Source organism: Rhea americana, unplaced genomic scaffold (genome assembly GCF_003343005.1).
Source record: "Rhea americana isolate MKP2758 unplaced genomic scaffold, rheAme1 scaffold_348, whole genome shotgun sequence".
Lineage (NCBI taxonomy): Eukaryota > Metazoa > Chordata > Aves > Rheiformes > Rheidae > Rhea > Rhea americana.
This window is the reverse complement of record NW_028186477.1, coordinates 394,652-410,466: the sequence shown is the minus strand read 5'-3', so window position 1 is coordinate 410,466 and position 15,815 is coordinate 394,652. Positions and strand designations below refer to the sequence as shown.

Below are 15,815 nucleotides of genomic sequence, written 5' to 3'. Positions count from 1 at the left end.
GCCGTGCCCGGGGGGCCCGCTGCCGCCGCCCCACCGAGGCGGCCGTGTCCCGCAGGGGCGATGCTGGTGGGTGGCTCGGGGCCAGGCAGCGCCCGCAAGCACCCGCGCACCGAGACGGGCCCCGGCGGAGGCGAGGAGGCCGGCTGCCCGCAGGCGCGTCCCCTGCAGCAGAGCGCGGGCCRTGGCTGGCAGCCGTCCCGCTGCGGCTCCCTGCCCGGCGGGGCCGCGCTGCCGGGTGAGGAGGCAGGGCCGGCGGCACGGACGGCTGCGCACGCAGCGCGCCCAGAGCCGCTGCCCCGGCCGCAGAGGGGCTGCGGACGGAGAAGGGGCTGCGGGCGGCGACGGAGCCCCGCGTCCTGCGGGGCCTTTCGCCGCGGGCGTCGCGCCCCGGGACCCCYCTCCGTCTCGTGCCCGGCGCTGGGCTGGCGCCGCCGTGCACAGCCCCGCTCAGGGCGCACCTTGCCCCATCCCGGCAGAGCATCGCGCTGTGACGGGCGGGCTCCGCGGCACCCTGCCCCACGCAGACGGACGCGCCGCTGGCGTGGAGCGCCGGGGGTCCCGCGCCCCACGCTGTGCCGGCGCCGGGGTTTCACACCCGGGGAGCTGGGCACAGAGCAACTCGGAGCAGTCCCCAGGTGGAGTAACCAGCGACGAAACGACCCACGCTCGAACGGAGCGCAGCCGGGCGGCCGAGCGGGTCCCCGGGTGGTGGCGAGGGCCAGGAGGCGCCGGGGGGCCGGGCCCCACTCCCGGCACCTGCCTCATCGGCAGCCCGCGGCGGGCGCAGAAAAGCGCCACAGCAACCACTCGGCTGAGGGAGCCGGCTTCCGGCGGGAGGCTTAGAGTTCAGTCCGTCCCCCCATCGCAGAAGAAGATTGAGCGGTGTCTTCACCGCCGTAAATAAGTGCTTCTGCAGGGAGAAAATGCCAGAGCACTAAAAACCTCTTTAATCTGCTGGACTCGCACGTTAAACTCGGCAAGCTGCAATCAGAAATAAAGCAGCGTTTGGCAGCGCGGGGGCTGGTGGCCAGTGGAGCCCGGGCCTGGAGAGCCGCTGGGCCCCCGCAGGGCACGACTGCCCCATCTGCACCCCAGCAGTGTGCACACACCTTGCACGGGGGGCACACGCATCCTGCACACACGTGCTCGCACCCTGCATGTGTATGCAGACCCCCTGCATGTGTGTGCAAACAGCCTGCACTAATGTGCAAAGACCCCGCACACGCGCACGCCCCCCCCCCGCACCTGGCTCATGTATCCTGCACGCACAACCCCTACGCCCYGTGCACGCTGCATGCACGTGCACACACGCGCCCCGCACATGCATGCACACACATCCACTACAGGAAGGACACACAGGAGCCCGGCAGGATGTGGCTGCTTCCCACAGGATACGATTAATCACGCTGCTTGCATCGGCGCCGCCGGTGCAAGCACGAGGGGTGTCTGTAGAGGATCTGTGATGCAGCTGGAGGGAAGGCAGAGAGTGTGTGTGTGCGCGTGTGTGTGTGCATGCGTATGTGCACGCATGGGTGTATGAGTGCACAAATGTGTGCATGCGTGGGTGTGTAGGAGCATGTGTGTGCATGCATGGGTGTGTGCACAAATGAGTGGTTGCGTGTGTGCGCACATGTGTGCAAATGTGTGCACAAGCATGTACATGCAGGGATGCACGTGTGTACGCTGCCGCAGCCCGCAGGGAAGCTGTTCCTCGCACCCCCGTGCACCGCGGCAGCGGGACAGACTCAGGCCAACGCAGGCATGGAGGGGGACGCGCCAGATCCCGCCGCGGGCCGTCCCAGCGCTCCTGCYGCAGGCCGTAACCCGTGCCTGCGCCGCCGGGGCCCGGCTGCGCGGGGCCGAGCRTGGGGCTGCCGCGGGGCAGGAGATGGGGCGAGGCTGGTGGCGGGGCGGGCGCTCGGGGGCCCCAGGCGATGCCCTGGCTAGGAGAGAGCCGAGGCTGCAGGCGCCGCTGCCCGCACCGTGCGCGGCACCGTGCCCCGAGTCCAGGCCGGGGAACAATCCTGCCTCCCCGCGCCGGAGCGTCGCCCRTGTGCGCCCGGCCGGGCCGCCCTCCTCCTCTATCCACCGTTTCCCTTGCTGCAGGACGGATCTGCTCCCGCCTGCTTGTGCCTCGACGCAGAGCACGAGGCTGATCTCTGCCTCCGCGGCCCCGTCCGCCCCGCGCTGAGCCTGCTCTTCCCCCGGCGATCGCATCCCTCCCATCTGCCGCTCGCGTTCCGGCTCGCTGCCCGGCCGCTTTCCCGCGCTGGGGAGCCACGCGAAGGCGCCACGCTGCGCCGCCCGCGCGGGAGCCCCTCGGCGGCGTTTTCCTGAGCCGTGGCCGGGCCAGGTCTCGGGAGCTGCCCGCGCCGAGCCCCGCGGTTCATCTAGCGCCCRCAGATGTGGCCTTAGCGCTCCGCGAGCGGCTCACGCAGCATTTGGGTAGCTCTGAAAACGCCTCCAGGGCATCTCCTGTCACCCCAGCGGCGCGTCCCCGCTGCGGGCTGGGGGACGGAGCGGGCCGAGCCCTGGGCTCCCCCCGGCCCCGGCGGCACTCGCTGCAGCGGGGCAGGATCGTGGTGCTGGGGGTGGCGCCCAGCCCTCACGGCAGCACCTGTGGACGGGTTCGAGCTGAGCCCTCCCCACCCCCCTGTCCGGAGCAGACCACGTGCAGGCGAGAGACGCGCTCTGACCCCCCCCCACCCCTCTCTGCCCTCCCAGGCCATGGAGAGCAAACTGCTCATCGGCGGCAGGAACATCATGGACCACACCAACGAGCAGCAGAAGATGCTGGAGCTGAAGCGGCAGGAGATAGCTGAGCAGGTAACGGCCGCGGTCGTGCGGGCGCTGGCCCAGCTTCGGTTCACAGGACCAGAGGCCCGAGCCGTCCTTGCTGGTCGTGGGCAGATCTCCTGCGGTGCCCATCCSTCCTGAGTGGCTAGCGGAGTGTGCTGCTCCAATGTGTGACTGAAGTGAAGGCGACAAACTAACTCTTAGAGCTGCTACCAGCCCCACAGGACCCAGCACACACAGACGTGTCTGTAACCAGATGGTCCTGGGGCTCTGCCCAGGCACCGGGTGAGACGACAAGCTCACCAGCCCTTAGCATTGGCTCCTGCCCGCCAGAAAGGGGACACCAGCTTGAAAGCAACTGGCTTAGGCACCAAGGCAAGGGTTTCCGAGCGGGATTCAGCTGTTTGTCCCATGCTGAGCTCTGTGCATTTTTCCCTTGCTGCAGAAACGCCGGGAGAGGGAGATGCAGCAGGAGATGTTGCTGCGGGATGAGGAGACCATGGAGCTGAGGGAGACTTACACATCTCTGCAGCAGGAGGTGGAGATCAAAACRAAAAAGCTGAAGAAGGTGAGAAGCCCCACAGGCCTTAGCAGTGGAGGGATGGGCTTTGTCGAGGACAACAACCCAGGGGAATTGCCTCGGCCCATATTGTAAGGAATTAGAGAGGGGTCTGGCCTGCTGCCTGTAYGCTGAGCAAAGCACCTGCCAGATTTTGCTGCTGGAAGTCCATGGAGGCATGTGGCTGGTGTAACCTCAGTGTGTGTCACTGGTRACAGTACAGGCTGCTCAGGCCACCRTGACCTACTCCCAGGACCTGCTGGCCCGGACAAAGCTTTGAGTGCTATGACYGCATCCCCCACCAAGCCAGGGACGGCCAGCCCCTTTCCACCACCTGGGCTCTGGCCCAAAGGCTCCGCTTCATACCAGGGCTGCAGCCTTGTCCACTGAGCCACACTGCGGTCAGGCTCCTGGCAAGCAGGTCACATCCCTGTCTGTACAGCTACATAACACGCAGGAGCAGGCAGAAGCCTGCAGAGCCCGGTCCCCCTCTGTTTCATCCCTACTGCAGGCGCTGGTTCCTGTAGCTTGGGGTCAAAGCACGTGCGCTGCGCAGCACTCAGTCCTGGCCGGGGCACGCTTGGTCCGTGGCGCTCAGACCCCATAGGCAACAGCTAGCACCTGGGCTAAGGCGCAAAATTCACTGAGGCTCTTCCATCCAGCGGGCCCCACGGAGSCAGTGGTTTCCTCTGGGCTTGAGGGTTTACAGGGCAGGTTGGTCTGGAGAGCAGGCTTGAACTCCTCGGCTGAATGGGTACAGCACAGGCTGCCTACGGCTTTTTCTCAGGCAAGCTCTGCTGAAAGCCTCTGTTGGACCTGTCCTTCAGGCCACCAGAGCATCAGGGCTTTTGGCAGCCAGCAGGTTTGTCCGAGGCACAGGGCAAACTCGGGCAAAATCCCAGAAGCTGCTCATGGGCACTGGTGCTAACTCAAGTTGTTTTCTCTGTCTCCCAGCTGTATGCCAAGCTGCAGGCTGTGAAGGCAGAGATTCAGGATCAACAYGACGAGTACATCAGAGTTCGTCAGGACCTGGAGGAGGCACAAAATGAGCAGACGCGGGAGCTAAAGCTCAAGTGGGTGTTCCTGCTCCTTCCTGGGAATGTGTGCGCGATGSCTGCACTGCCACTCTTGGGCAAAGGGAAGCTGGGGTCCATGGCTGCAGGGAGCGATACTCCTAGTGACGGATAACAAAACTCTTCCCGTTCCATCAGTAATGGCAGAAGTTRTTAAACACATTTAAACCTGTCAGGCTAGATTACTTGTAGGCAAGAGTACTAAAATAACATCTGGAAAAGGTTTTGAACTATTAGGGTTCATTTTTTACCAAATTTGGACTGGGAGAAAAAGCTGATGTAGCCCATACATTTTTAAAAAAATCAAATCTGACAGTGCAGCTACCGATTGACACTTTAGTCTGACTGTAGTTTRTGCTAAAAACATAGAAAGCTAATATTGACTTTCTGATAACAAATGGAAAGGATGACAGTGTAATGAATGCATGTGATTTATAGAAAACTTTTGACTTCAAACTACTCTGAAAGACCTTAAAAAAGAGAAAAGCTGCTGTAAAATCAAGATGGGCTATAAACTGGTTAACTGACATTGCAGTTGTAGATGGAAATAGATATTCCCTAACAGGGGGTAGCTGGGGACCTGTCTTGCCCCAAAGCTGTCTTTATTAGTGTAGAAAACTTATACAGTAAAGTCATTGTGGCGAAGAAATGCAGATGACTTACAGCTGGCAGAGCGGTGGGGCCAGATCAGTCAGGCTCATTAGAAAAACTGCCCTATAACACAGTGAAATGCAAGACTGGGCATGGAGGGTAGCAGCTGGAGGGTGGCTTGGAGGGCACTGGGGGGAGGGGGGGGCACCAGTCTCACTGGCGAGCCCGAGGGCCCCCGCAGGGACCCTGCTGCACGGGAGCGCCCAGCACAGTGGTGACACCCATTAAAGCTGGGCAGTATTTTCCCGCCAGAAACTTTTCACCAGGAAATGCAGATTTCATTCAACAGTAATGTTTAATGGATTTGTTTTCATTTTAAGCAATTATTTTATTCATTATCTTGAAAAAATTAGAAAAATATAAATATTTTAGCCCTTTCAAGATAAAATATTTCTTACTAGAAACAAAATTTCATTTCAAATTTTGCTACATTTTCCTTTGAACATAATTAAAACTTTTTAAAAATCTGTGAACTTAAATAAGTCTTAATTTGTCTAATTGAAACTGTTTTCTACAGCATCTCAATTTGTCCCCCAAAATGCGAGAAAACTCCCTTTGGGGTAAATTTTATATTATTGTGTTTCTCCTCCCCCCGCCTTTTTTTTTCTTTTCTGGTCTGGCAGCTCTGTAGCAAGTAGACATAATGTGGCACTTGGATGTACAAGAAGAGTAAATATCACTTCTGTATTTCACATGGGTTTTTTGCCAGGACAGCAGGACCGGTTCTGATTTCCATCCTCCAAAGGGATTTTGGAAATTATTTTTTTTTAAAAAAAAGGCAAAAAGAACAATGTGGGGCTGAGAAGAAATGCTCTCACGAAGGATGACGTTGTTGGCCTGATGCGAGAGCTAGAGTGACTCTTTGGCCTGATTTAGGCAGGTCATTGTAATTCTGACCTTACCAAATATAGTTTACATGACTCAGAGACCTGGGCAAGCAACCAAGGATTAAGGTAGCTTTGCTCTGAAGGGAGGATTGGGATGTATTTACCAGTTGGTATCCAGAGCCGGCATGGACAGGCTAGTGCTTTGCATGTGAATTAGGCAGGGATAAATGGATAAGCRGAGGAACTGTCTGACTTTTAAAAGCCAGCTCAACCAGCTGCTAGTAGAGGCACTTGGGTGCTGGATCCGGGTGCTCTCGGGAAGGACGAGCTGCCACCAGCCAGGTCTCCACACCTGCATGTGCCCCTGCCAGGTCTAGGGACCGWGCTCTGCCTGCAGGAGGTTTCCCATTAGTTTCCTTGTTTGCAGAGTGCTTTGAGGCTGCAAAGTGCCAGGCAATGTGTGCTAAATATTGCAGTGGCCCAGGGGACTCATTCAGRGGAATGGACTGGTCAGGAAATGCAGTTATTGTCGGAAAGGAAAGCTGGAAAGCTTTTAGAGCTGATGATGTTTCTTCCGCTCCTCTCTGAATGATAGTCTTCCTCTGTCCTTTCTCTCCCATCTTGCTCCCTGCCTCTCTTGCCTTTCTGCCATTTGGATCTATTGCTTCAACCCTTCATTTTCACCTGTTCCTCTTCTTTTTTTCCCACTCTGCACTCATTTTACCATCTTATGGCTATTTTTTCTATTTCCCTGCACATCTCCCTCTTTTTCTGAACATCCCTMCCCTTCCTTTCTGCTTCTTTCTTCTCTCTTTCCTTCCTATTTTCTATTATTTGTCATATTAACTCCTTCCTTTCCTGTTCTTTCCTACCCTATTTCTCCTGCCCCTTCTCTCTCCTGGCACGCTACTTGCTCAGGTACTTGATCATCGAGAATTTTATCCCACCGGAAGAGAAGAACAAAATCATGAATCGCCTGTACTTTGACTGTGAAGAAGACCAGTGGAAGTTTCAGCCACTTGTGCCTGCTGGAGGGTATGTCTGTGGTTCAGGAAGAAAAACTCTGCTCCCAGCACTGCTCCCTGCACTGCTCTGCTGGCCTGAGAGCTCAGGGGGAAGCGCTAGAGAATGGGTGCAAGAAGCAAGGTGTGGCCTCCATCTGCAGTAGTGGGACATCTTAGAGATGACCTGGGATCTGGGGATGTGGTGCTGCTGATAGCTGGAATCCAGGAAAACACTGCAATTCTCTGCTGGTATAAATCCACTCCTGCTTCTTCCAAGCCTTAGTCCTGCTAGGAAGGCCAGAAAAGGCTATTCTTCAGCATTCTGAATTCAGAGAGGTGTAGACAAGCTTAGTTCTTCACTGTTTGGACAAGTTTTAAGTTTAAGTAGGTAATTTTATTTTCTAATAAATGTTCCTCTCTTAACAATTTATTTTTAGAAACAGCAACCAAATGAAGAAGAGGCCTACCTCTGCTGTGGGCTACAAGAGACCCATTAGCCAATAYGCACGTGTGGCCATGGCTATGGGATCTCATCCTAGGTACCGGGTAAGTGAGAGGATATTCGTGCACATCTGGGTGGCAAGAAATCATTTGATCATGGGAGAAGAGTGGATGGATGGATAGATGGATGGATGGAATATAAAAGTTTGTGATAATCTGAAACAGATGAAATTCCTAGCTTTAGAAACCTCAACCTCATTTGACAGGATCAATAGTTGTGCATATTGACTGATACTTGAATTGCTGGTTCACTGACTCAGGCAGCTCTTGCAATTAGTCTGAAAGGATGGAGACATTCAGTCTTTTCTCTACTGGATGCAGTAACATGAAAGACCTGAACAGCCCGAGTAAGCCAGGGAATCTAGGACCCAATTTCAGAGCTTGTCTTGTTGCTACTCTAATCAGAAGCCTCCATCTCCCTAGCATGTAGTTCAGCTTCTCTAAGCAGTGTTGATCTGTCTCARCTGGTACTGTGTTTTTCTATGCAGTGATTTACCATGTTGGCCTTCTCTTTGCCCTGTCCTGCTGCAGGCTGAGAACATCATGTTCTTGGAGCTGGACCTCTCCCCTCCAGCCGTGTTTGAGTTTGAACGGACCAGGGACCCGTCTGAGCAGGACCCACGAGCTCTCCACCTGGAGAGGCTGATGCACCTGGACAGCATCCTGGAACGGCCAGCAGCCTCCAGGGTGAGGAAGTCCAGGTCCTGGTAAGTGCTTGCCAGAGCGGTGTAATTCCCTGATGCTGTGGACCAGTCCAGGCAATGCTGGGGAGCACACAGGCCGGGGGCATGCAAAGAAGTCACAGCACAGAGGCAGCTGCAAAGCCCAAAGATGTGGGCAGTYGTGGGCCCTGGCAGTTGGAATGGAACGCCGGCCCGCCCTCGTGTCCATTCCCCTGGCAACCATCCTTGCCCCCGGCCTTTTCAGCTCGGGGGCCACAGAGCCCACCCACTCAGCAGCTGCGCCCTCTGCCATGCCCTCACCTCCACAGTGACCCGGGACCTGTGAGTCAGACTCTAATTAACTAGTTTTTCATCTGGCACGCTCATTGAAGTCAGGATGTCTCCCCAGAGCTGCCAGATGACAGTGTTTCTGCTAGGACTGTGTTACAGGAAACCATCTCCTGTTTCTATTTTGAGGCAGACTCAAAAGTCCAAGGGGAGCCTGGGCCAGAATTTTCAAATCTGGGAACCTAAACTCTAACACCTAATTTGCATTCATACATTTAAATTACTGCTCAGCAGGATCACCTATTCCCCTAGTTCCTCTTGGGTTTGAAACTACCCTTGAACTGTTAGTGTGTAATTGCATTTAAAGTATGGTTAACATTACTTTTGTAATGGTTGTTAAATGAGTATTAAAAGTAGGACAACGATATAAGAAATACAAAAGCTATTGTGCTGTCCAACACTGGATTTCCCTTGGTGCTGCTTCTATAGCAAATCACTGAGAAAATGGCTGGACTTTTGGCAGAAGGGAAAAATAAGAGACAGAAGAAGGACAAGGAAAACAAGTTTTTTCTTTTTTTCGTCTCCTTCTAGGTGCCAGACTCCACGGTCACTGCCATCTTCAACTACGCATGTTTCCCTCACCTCCAGCTCCCCATGCACCTCCACGATGCCAGTTCAGGAGTGACATCCTGGACCCCTTCGTCCCCGACACCTTCACACAGCAAGGACTACGCTCCGCTGATGACTGCCTCCTAAAGCGAGGGGCCGAGGAAGGGGCTCCAGCTGGCCACATCTCCATCAATCCCAGTTTGTCTTTGTCTTCAGCTACTTTGTGCGCGCGTGTGTTTGTGTGAGACACTCATAAACAGTCTCCAGGGGGACGAGGACTGCTCCCTCCTTCCTCTCACCCCTCCCCCATCTGGATCTGTCACTTTATTTATTTAATGTATTTATTTATGGAGTGGTTGATGATGCAGAGTCAGGAGGCGCATTCAGACTGCAGGACATCCAAGGCTAGCAGTGGGCACCATGCAGATGATTTCTCTGGTAGTCGCAGCTCCTACCCCTCCACCTCAACACTGTTGAAACAACCGTGCAACACTGGAATCCACACCAGGAGTGCAGCTGGAGTGGGTGCGAGCTGCATCTCCTTTGTGCCACCGAGAACTTCTCACGTCTRATGTACAGTGGTATTCCTCAGAGCAGATGAGAGAGAGCAAGCTCCTTCACTCTGATGGCTTTGGCACAAGATGAGACAACTGAGAACTCTCCTTGCTACTGTTTGCTTTGCTGGATCCTACCGAATTTTCCATATGGTTTATGCACCAGGTCATGGCAACTTCTACAGGATTTTGGAGACTTCCTGGTTGTAGAGCCTTAAATTGGGCTTGTTAAAGACCAAGAGAGACTCTCCATGCTGCATCAACAGTGGTGGCAGCAATGACATCTCACTGACTTCTGGGCATGACTGTCACTCTGTGAATGCCAGCTCAATCCACAAAGAGGAGTTGCAAATTAACCAAAGTCAGTCCCAGTGCTCCTGGGACTTCTGGAGTTCATCTATGCCACCTTCTGGAGATGGCTGGCCCTGCCCTGTTAGGTAGTCTGGCATCCAGTTTGCTTCAGTCCCTGATTAAGTGGGTGTGTAACTCCTTAGAGCAAGAATAGTAGATGGAAATCTCCATCCCTTTCCACCAACCTCTCCCAAAGAAACATAGTGTGGGGAGCAACATTGTCTAAGTAAAACTAGAGATCATATTGTCCACCATCCTGGCAACTAAAGGCAATGAAGAAATGCACAACRAAGTGGTGATGCCAGGAGAGGTGGCTCTCCTCTGGGCTGGGTAACATTACACAGCATTCACCTGATAGTCTGGAGAACCTTTCTGGCCACTGTGTGGGCTGTGGAGGRGGAGATAATGGCTACAAAATGGGTAATGGATAAGAGAGGGACAAGCAAGAGAGGGATAAAAGATGGGCAAGCAATAAAGAAACTGTCTRGCACAAAGCAGAGAAAAATTTAAAACTCATCCCAGGCAACAGCRTAAATGGTTGCCAGGACATCATTCAGTGTTCTTGAGTGATTCAGCTTTCAAAAATYCAATTCATGGGAGGTGGGTCTTTGCTCAAAACCATCTCTGGAAGTGCCAGGCCAGCAACTTGGGCATAGAAAGCTACTGTCTACCTGGGATGGTTTTCATGTGTATGGACTTGGGGAAGATCAAGTTGTTTTACAAGATCCCAGTGAATAAGAGAATGACTCAGCTGGTTCATATGGGAAGATATGGGTCTTGAAATGGATGTATTCTGAAACTGGTCACTGGGGAGGCAAATCTGAAAAGAGTACAGGTAGGGACTATGTTTTCTGGAGATGAACAGAGTTTCCCTTTGAAGACTGTTCATAACTCAGACTGGTACCTCCTTCACCTAGGACCTCTTCCAGGCTCTGTGGGAGAGAGAGAGAGKAATAGGGCAGTGAAGCAGGCAGAAGACCTCAGTTGCACTTACTTCTAGACCGGTGTGAATTACACCTAAACAAATGTCCCAGCAGCACTCTCCATGTGGCTGGGCTGTGGGGGGAACAGACTTTCAAGCGTTCCATGCTCTGCTGTGGGATCTCTTCTCCCTTCCCCAGAATCTGTTCCCATTTCTACTGTAACATCATCCTGCCTTGCATTCTTGATCTTTGCCCTGTGCTGCCATCTTCCCTTCCCCGCCTGTATCCCATAACACCTTCTGCCTCTTTGAAAATTTTGTCCTTCTTCTCTTCTATTTCAGAGGGAAGTAACTGAGTTATAGATTATTTTGAGAAGCTGTAGGTTGCTCCTTCCTCCCAGGACTGAACTTACTCCCTCAAGCAGCAGCTGGGTCTGTTTCTTGCATCCATGAGGCCTATTCAAMGTTCAGCTAGAGCAGCCAAGTCCCAGGCATTGTAGCTGTGGAGAGCAAAGGCTCATCCTTGCAAAGCCCTCTGCTATTTAAAAGAAYCCACAGTCTGGTAGGATGTTGAATTGTCTCATGGGTTTCCATCCAAATACAAGCTTGTCTTGAAATCCTGCATGTGGACAGGGAATTGAATAGTGACTGTAGCTTCTGTAGGGGTGAGGCTGTACAGTTGTTCAGGGAAGGCAGTTACTGTGAAGGGAGTTACAGYGCGGGACATCGTGGTGGAACTGGCCTGTTCCACTGCACATCCACTCTCACAGCTGGAGGAGAAGGGTGCACGAGGAAGAGAGTTTTAGGAGTGAAAGACTTTTGTCTTTCATGGCTTGCAGTGAGTTCTTTATGTCCACAAATGCCACCAACACCCAGTATAAGGTTGATATACATCACATGAAGCACATTAGCAGATTTTGCTCTAGAACTTACGAAATCTGTTGAACCAAAGAGATGCAGTTCTTTCTTTCTTTCCTTTTCAAGCTATCTGGGACTTAGGGTCAGAAAGTATAGACCTAAGGAAGAGGAGAAACTGTCTACAGGGCAGCTTATAGAAATATTCTTCTTCCCTTCTTCCTTGTTTTCGAAGTTTCCCAAGTTCACCTTCAGCCAGAGAGCTGGCTGAGGCCTGACGTGGTGAACTGGTGACAGATTCTCTTTTACCACCACTCTTTATCCAGACTACAGGAGCTAAAGCTCAAGAGCTTTCCTCTCATTCTCCCTTGCTTACCCCAGGCCATAGTATTTAATRTTGAAAGGACATTTGGGTAGCTGTGCCTGTCTGAACAGCTAGCTTTGCTTCTTTGTGCATCTAGGAGCACCTTCTCTGGTAGGGCTGCAAATCTGTTAAGTCATTCTTCACATCAGAGWCTCCCACAGCACCCCGGCTCCAAAGGGACTTCCCTGTGCTATGGCAAAGGACACTGTTCTGACGGACTGTGGCCACAATGGGATTCACATGGAAATTGTCCCAGCTGCATCAGTCAGCCCACTGGACACCCCTCCTGGGTGGTAACGCATCAGAGATTTGACACAGACTGCGGGTTAGGATGCATCACTTGCCCTGCTCTGAATTTGGCTTTTGGGGCTTTTATTTCTAGGAAGGCCCCACAGSTAGATGCCCCTGATGATGGTGTTAAGACAGGCATGTGTGGCTGCATGCATGCACTGAGGAGTATCTGTGTGCAGAGAACGGGGTGAGTTGCTTTTGATGTCCAAGTGCTGCTTTGACACATCTATTGTGCGTGTAGGTCTGAAAACCTCATGTGTACTCTCCTTCTCTATCCACTGCTGCCAATAACCTCACAATCTTCTTAGCACAAAACCCAAGGAAGGTTGTAAATATATAGTGATTATTTAAAATGAGAACCAACAAGCTAGCAGCGGTGTCTTCCCTCTGCCTTGGACAGGCTGGGTCACTCCACAGCCTCACTGCATTGCTGCAACAACCTCAGATGTATATTTGTAATGTTCTTTGTTCTTTGTATGTTGGTGTGTATGTATTTACATATGAATGTATGTAGGTGTGTGCGGGTGTATGCGTGGGTGTGTAGCCAAGGGATCTATTTACCTTCAACGTGAGTGACTGTACRGGGGGCCAAATTCCAGAGGGGGTTAGTGGGCTGGGTTTTGGCTTTTTTGTTTAGTTGTTTATTTAGGTTTTTTCATTTCAGATTTGGATTTTTTTGCAGGGGGTGGGTTTGGGTGTGTTTTGGATTGATTGACAAGGTGAGGGCCTTGATTAGGACCAAATTTTTGTGCCTGTTGCTATGGTGATTTATTTAGACATCAAAGTTTACTGTATGGTGGCCCATCCTTGTCACTCTATACATATGAATATACAGGACATATTATAAATATATATATATTATACATACTGTACGGAGAAAGGTCATTAATCTCACACCCCCCCTGGCTTTGGATGGACACCTCTTCAATATTCTGTAATGTAGCTTTGACTCTGTGCTGGAAATGAACAGAAAGTGCCAGCACCCTTCAAAAAAAATGGCAATGACAACAATAAAGGAATGAGCATCATTGCAAAGAGTGCCTTTAGCCTCATTCGTCTGCAGCTCTTTTCAGCTGGAACCCGCTAGAATCGTGATGCAATAACTGACAAATCAATCTGACTAAGCATAGTTCCACATAACGTAACAGGTGGCTTGCTCAGAGGAATCTCTGATCCTTTGTCTAAGCACTTAGAGCAAAGATTTGGGATTAGGATTCTTGTTTCTGCATGAGCTGGGGTGACGTTGCCTGGTTGGCTTCATTTCTCCATATATTTCTCCTGTTTCACATGTGATACAGCATTTTCACTAAAGCAACTGTAATTTGCAGGAAGCTTCAGTGAGACAAGATCTAAGCAACAAAAGCTATTTTTATACTACTAACTAAATTGTGCCAGAGCATTAGCATTGTAACTGAATCATTTATGCCCCTAAGTTAGCCTGTTCCTGGCACAATGTGGCCTGGGCCGATGGCACTCTCCCAGACCATCTCCAGACACAGTTCAGAAATTAGCACGGACCAGAGATCATTCTGAATAGGCAGTCTGGATACATCTAACCAGTGTGGCTGYGAGAGCATGAGGAGTATGGAGAGGCCCATGTAAAACTGGTAAGTTGATTTAGAGGGGATTTCATTTTACATGTTTGTCCACTTCCTTCCAACTTAGTAACAACAACATTAGGAACACGCCCCAGCACTTAGTTTATCTGTATAGACTGAAGCAAAAGGTCTACAGTCTGCTGGAGGCAAAGCACGTGAAGGTAGACAGAGGATTAGGTTAGGCACAGCTGGAGGGATGGCCAGACACATATGCAGGTCCTGCACAGTGTTGGGAGTGGAGGAAGGCATGAAGAAGGAATGAACAGACTGAGAGTAACGGCAAAGGAARGGAAATGAGTTTCTGGAAGGATAAAGGAAGACAGCTACAGTACACAGGGAGAGCAAGGAAGCTGGACAGCTGAAACTGTGYTCAGGGAACATGAATACTGGGAGCATGGAAGAGGCTGGTCGTCATCACTCCAAAGTGCCACTCAATTTTTCCCACACCACTTCTTATGCATGAGGGAAACTATTATTAAAAAAACACAAAACAAACTACAAGGCCATTAAATTATCATGATTCAGGATTTTTCTTAGAAGTCCTTCCTGTCATGGTATTTACAAAACACTTCAGAAGTACTAACCACCTGGTGCTGAGTATAGTTTACTACTCCAGCCACAACTTCCTAGCGCTCCCCAGCTTGTTAAACCAGGGCCCTTCCTGGTAAGCATCCCTCTGTTCACATGTAGCCTGGGTGCCCCTAGGCATAAGGATAAGGACAAAGTTAGGGACAAGGCACACAATGAAAAAGGAAAAGAAAGGAAAGCAAGAAGGCAATCTGTAGGTGCATTGGTAGTAAGAGGAAGATTAAAGAAAGACAAATAACTCTACACCAGGGAATGAATGATAATATCAGAGAAAAAAACCTAAGCATTTAATGCAGTCTTTGCTTCAATCTTCACTTCAAAGATCGGCTCCAATCGTATGGCTAACAACAAATGTCAGTGAAAAAGAGCTGGGAACTCAGGCTAAAACAAAAAAAATAATAATTGATTACAGATAACTTATACAAGCTGAGTGTTTTCAGATCAGCTGGGTCTGGTTAAATTCATAYTGAAGTATACAAAGAAGTTGCTAAAGAAATCTCAGAGTGGCTAATGAGTACTTTTGAGAGTTTGTAAAGCAGATAAAGTGTCCAGAACATAGAAGCAGCACAAGTATGAAGATTAWCTTTAAAAAGGAGGAAAGAAGGACTCAGGTAAGTATCTACATAACCTAATTTCAGCTCCTGAAATTAGGCAAGAGCTACAATATGTTGAGAGGCTTTGGTAAAATTTTTTGACACAGGTTAGTATGACACTTTCATAAGCAATCTAGAGAAACACTGCCTCTCTAAAAGCAGTTGTGATTCATCATCAAATTAGAAAAAGGTGGTTTCTGCAGAGAGTCTAGATTTGGTACAACTTAGTATTTTTACTGGAAATCTGAACGAGGGTATAGAAGGTATGTTTATTAAATTTGCAGAAAACGCTCCACAAAGAGACTTGAAATGTTTGGGGGGTGTGGGGGGGGAAGAGGGTGAATTCCTGAAAAATGGGAAGACTGGTCTGAAATAAATAACTGAAATTCAGTAAGCACTCGTTCCAGTGGCAGCTCTTAAGCTTTTTGGCTGGTGGGCGATATTGCGCTGCTCTGCTTGGTGCTTAGCCCAAGAGAGAAATARGATTCAGAAAGATTCTAGCAAGGGTTAAAAAGCTTTAGATGGATTCCACTGTCCCCACAACTAAAGCCATCCCCAGTTAGTACAAAGCACTACACTGACAAGAAGGGATCCTACAGAAAAGGATTTGGAGGTTATAATACATCACTAACGCTGAATTAACAATGTTGTACTTTTCCAAAAGAAACAAGTCACAGGGATGGAGAAACAGAAATGTCATTTGTAACCCTTCATTCCAGCACTCACACA

The 15,815-nt window shown here is 51.0% G+C and overlaps 1 protein-coding gene across 2 annotated transcripts in view; it reads left to right on the top strand.

Annotated features, from left to right (window-relative positions):
* Positions 1–13,326, top strand: part of KIF3C (kinesin family member 3C) — a 15,935-nt gene extending 2,609 nt beyond the window's left edge. Inside the window, exons 2-8 of one of the 2 annotated variants that reach the window (XM_085311726.1) lie at positions 2,725–2,826; positions 3,242–3,364; positions 4,310–4,428; positions 6,825–6,941; positions 7,348–7,456; positions 7,943–8,118; positions 8,953–13,326. In XM_085311726.1, coding sequence (XP_085167852.1) covers positions 2,725–2,826; positions 3,242–3,364; positions 4,310–4,428; positions 6,825–6,941; positions 7,348–7,456; positions 7,943–8,118; positions 8,953–9,046 — 840 coding nt within the window. In that variant the 3' untranslated portion in view covers positions 9,047–13,326. The remainder of the gene's footprint in view (positions 1–2,724; positions 2,827–3,241; positions 3,365–4,309; positions 4,429–6,824; positions 6,942–7,347; positions 7,457–7,942; positions 8,119–8,952) is intronic. The other variant, XM_085311727.1, reaches the window with a different exon arrangement.
* Positions 13,327–15,815: the final 2,489 nt, after the last annotated feature.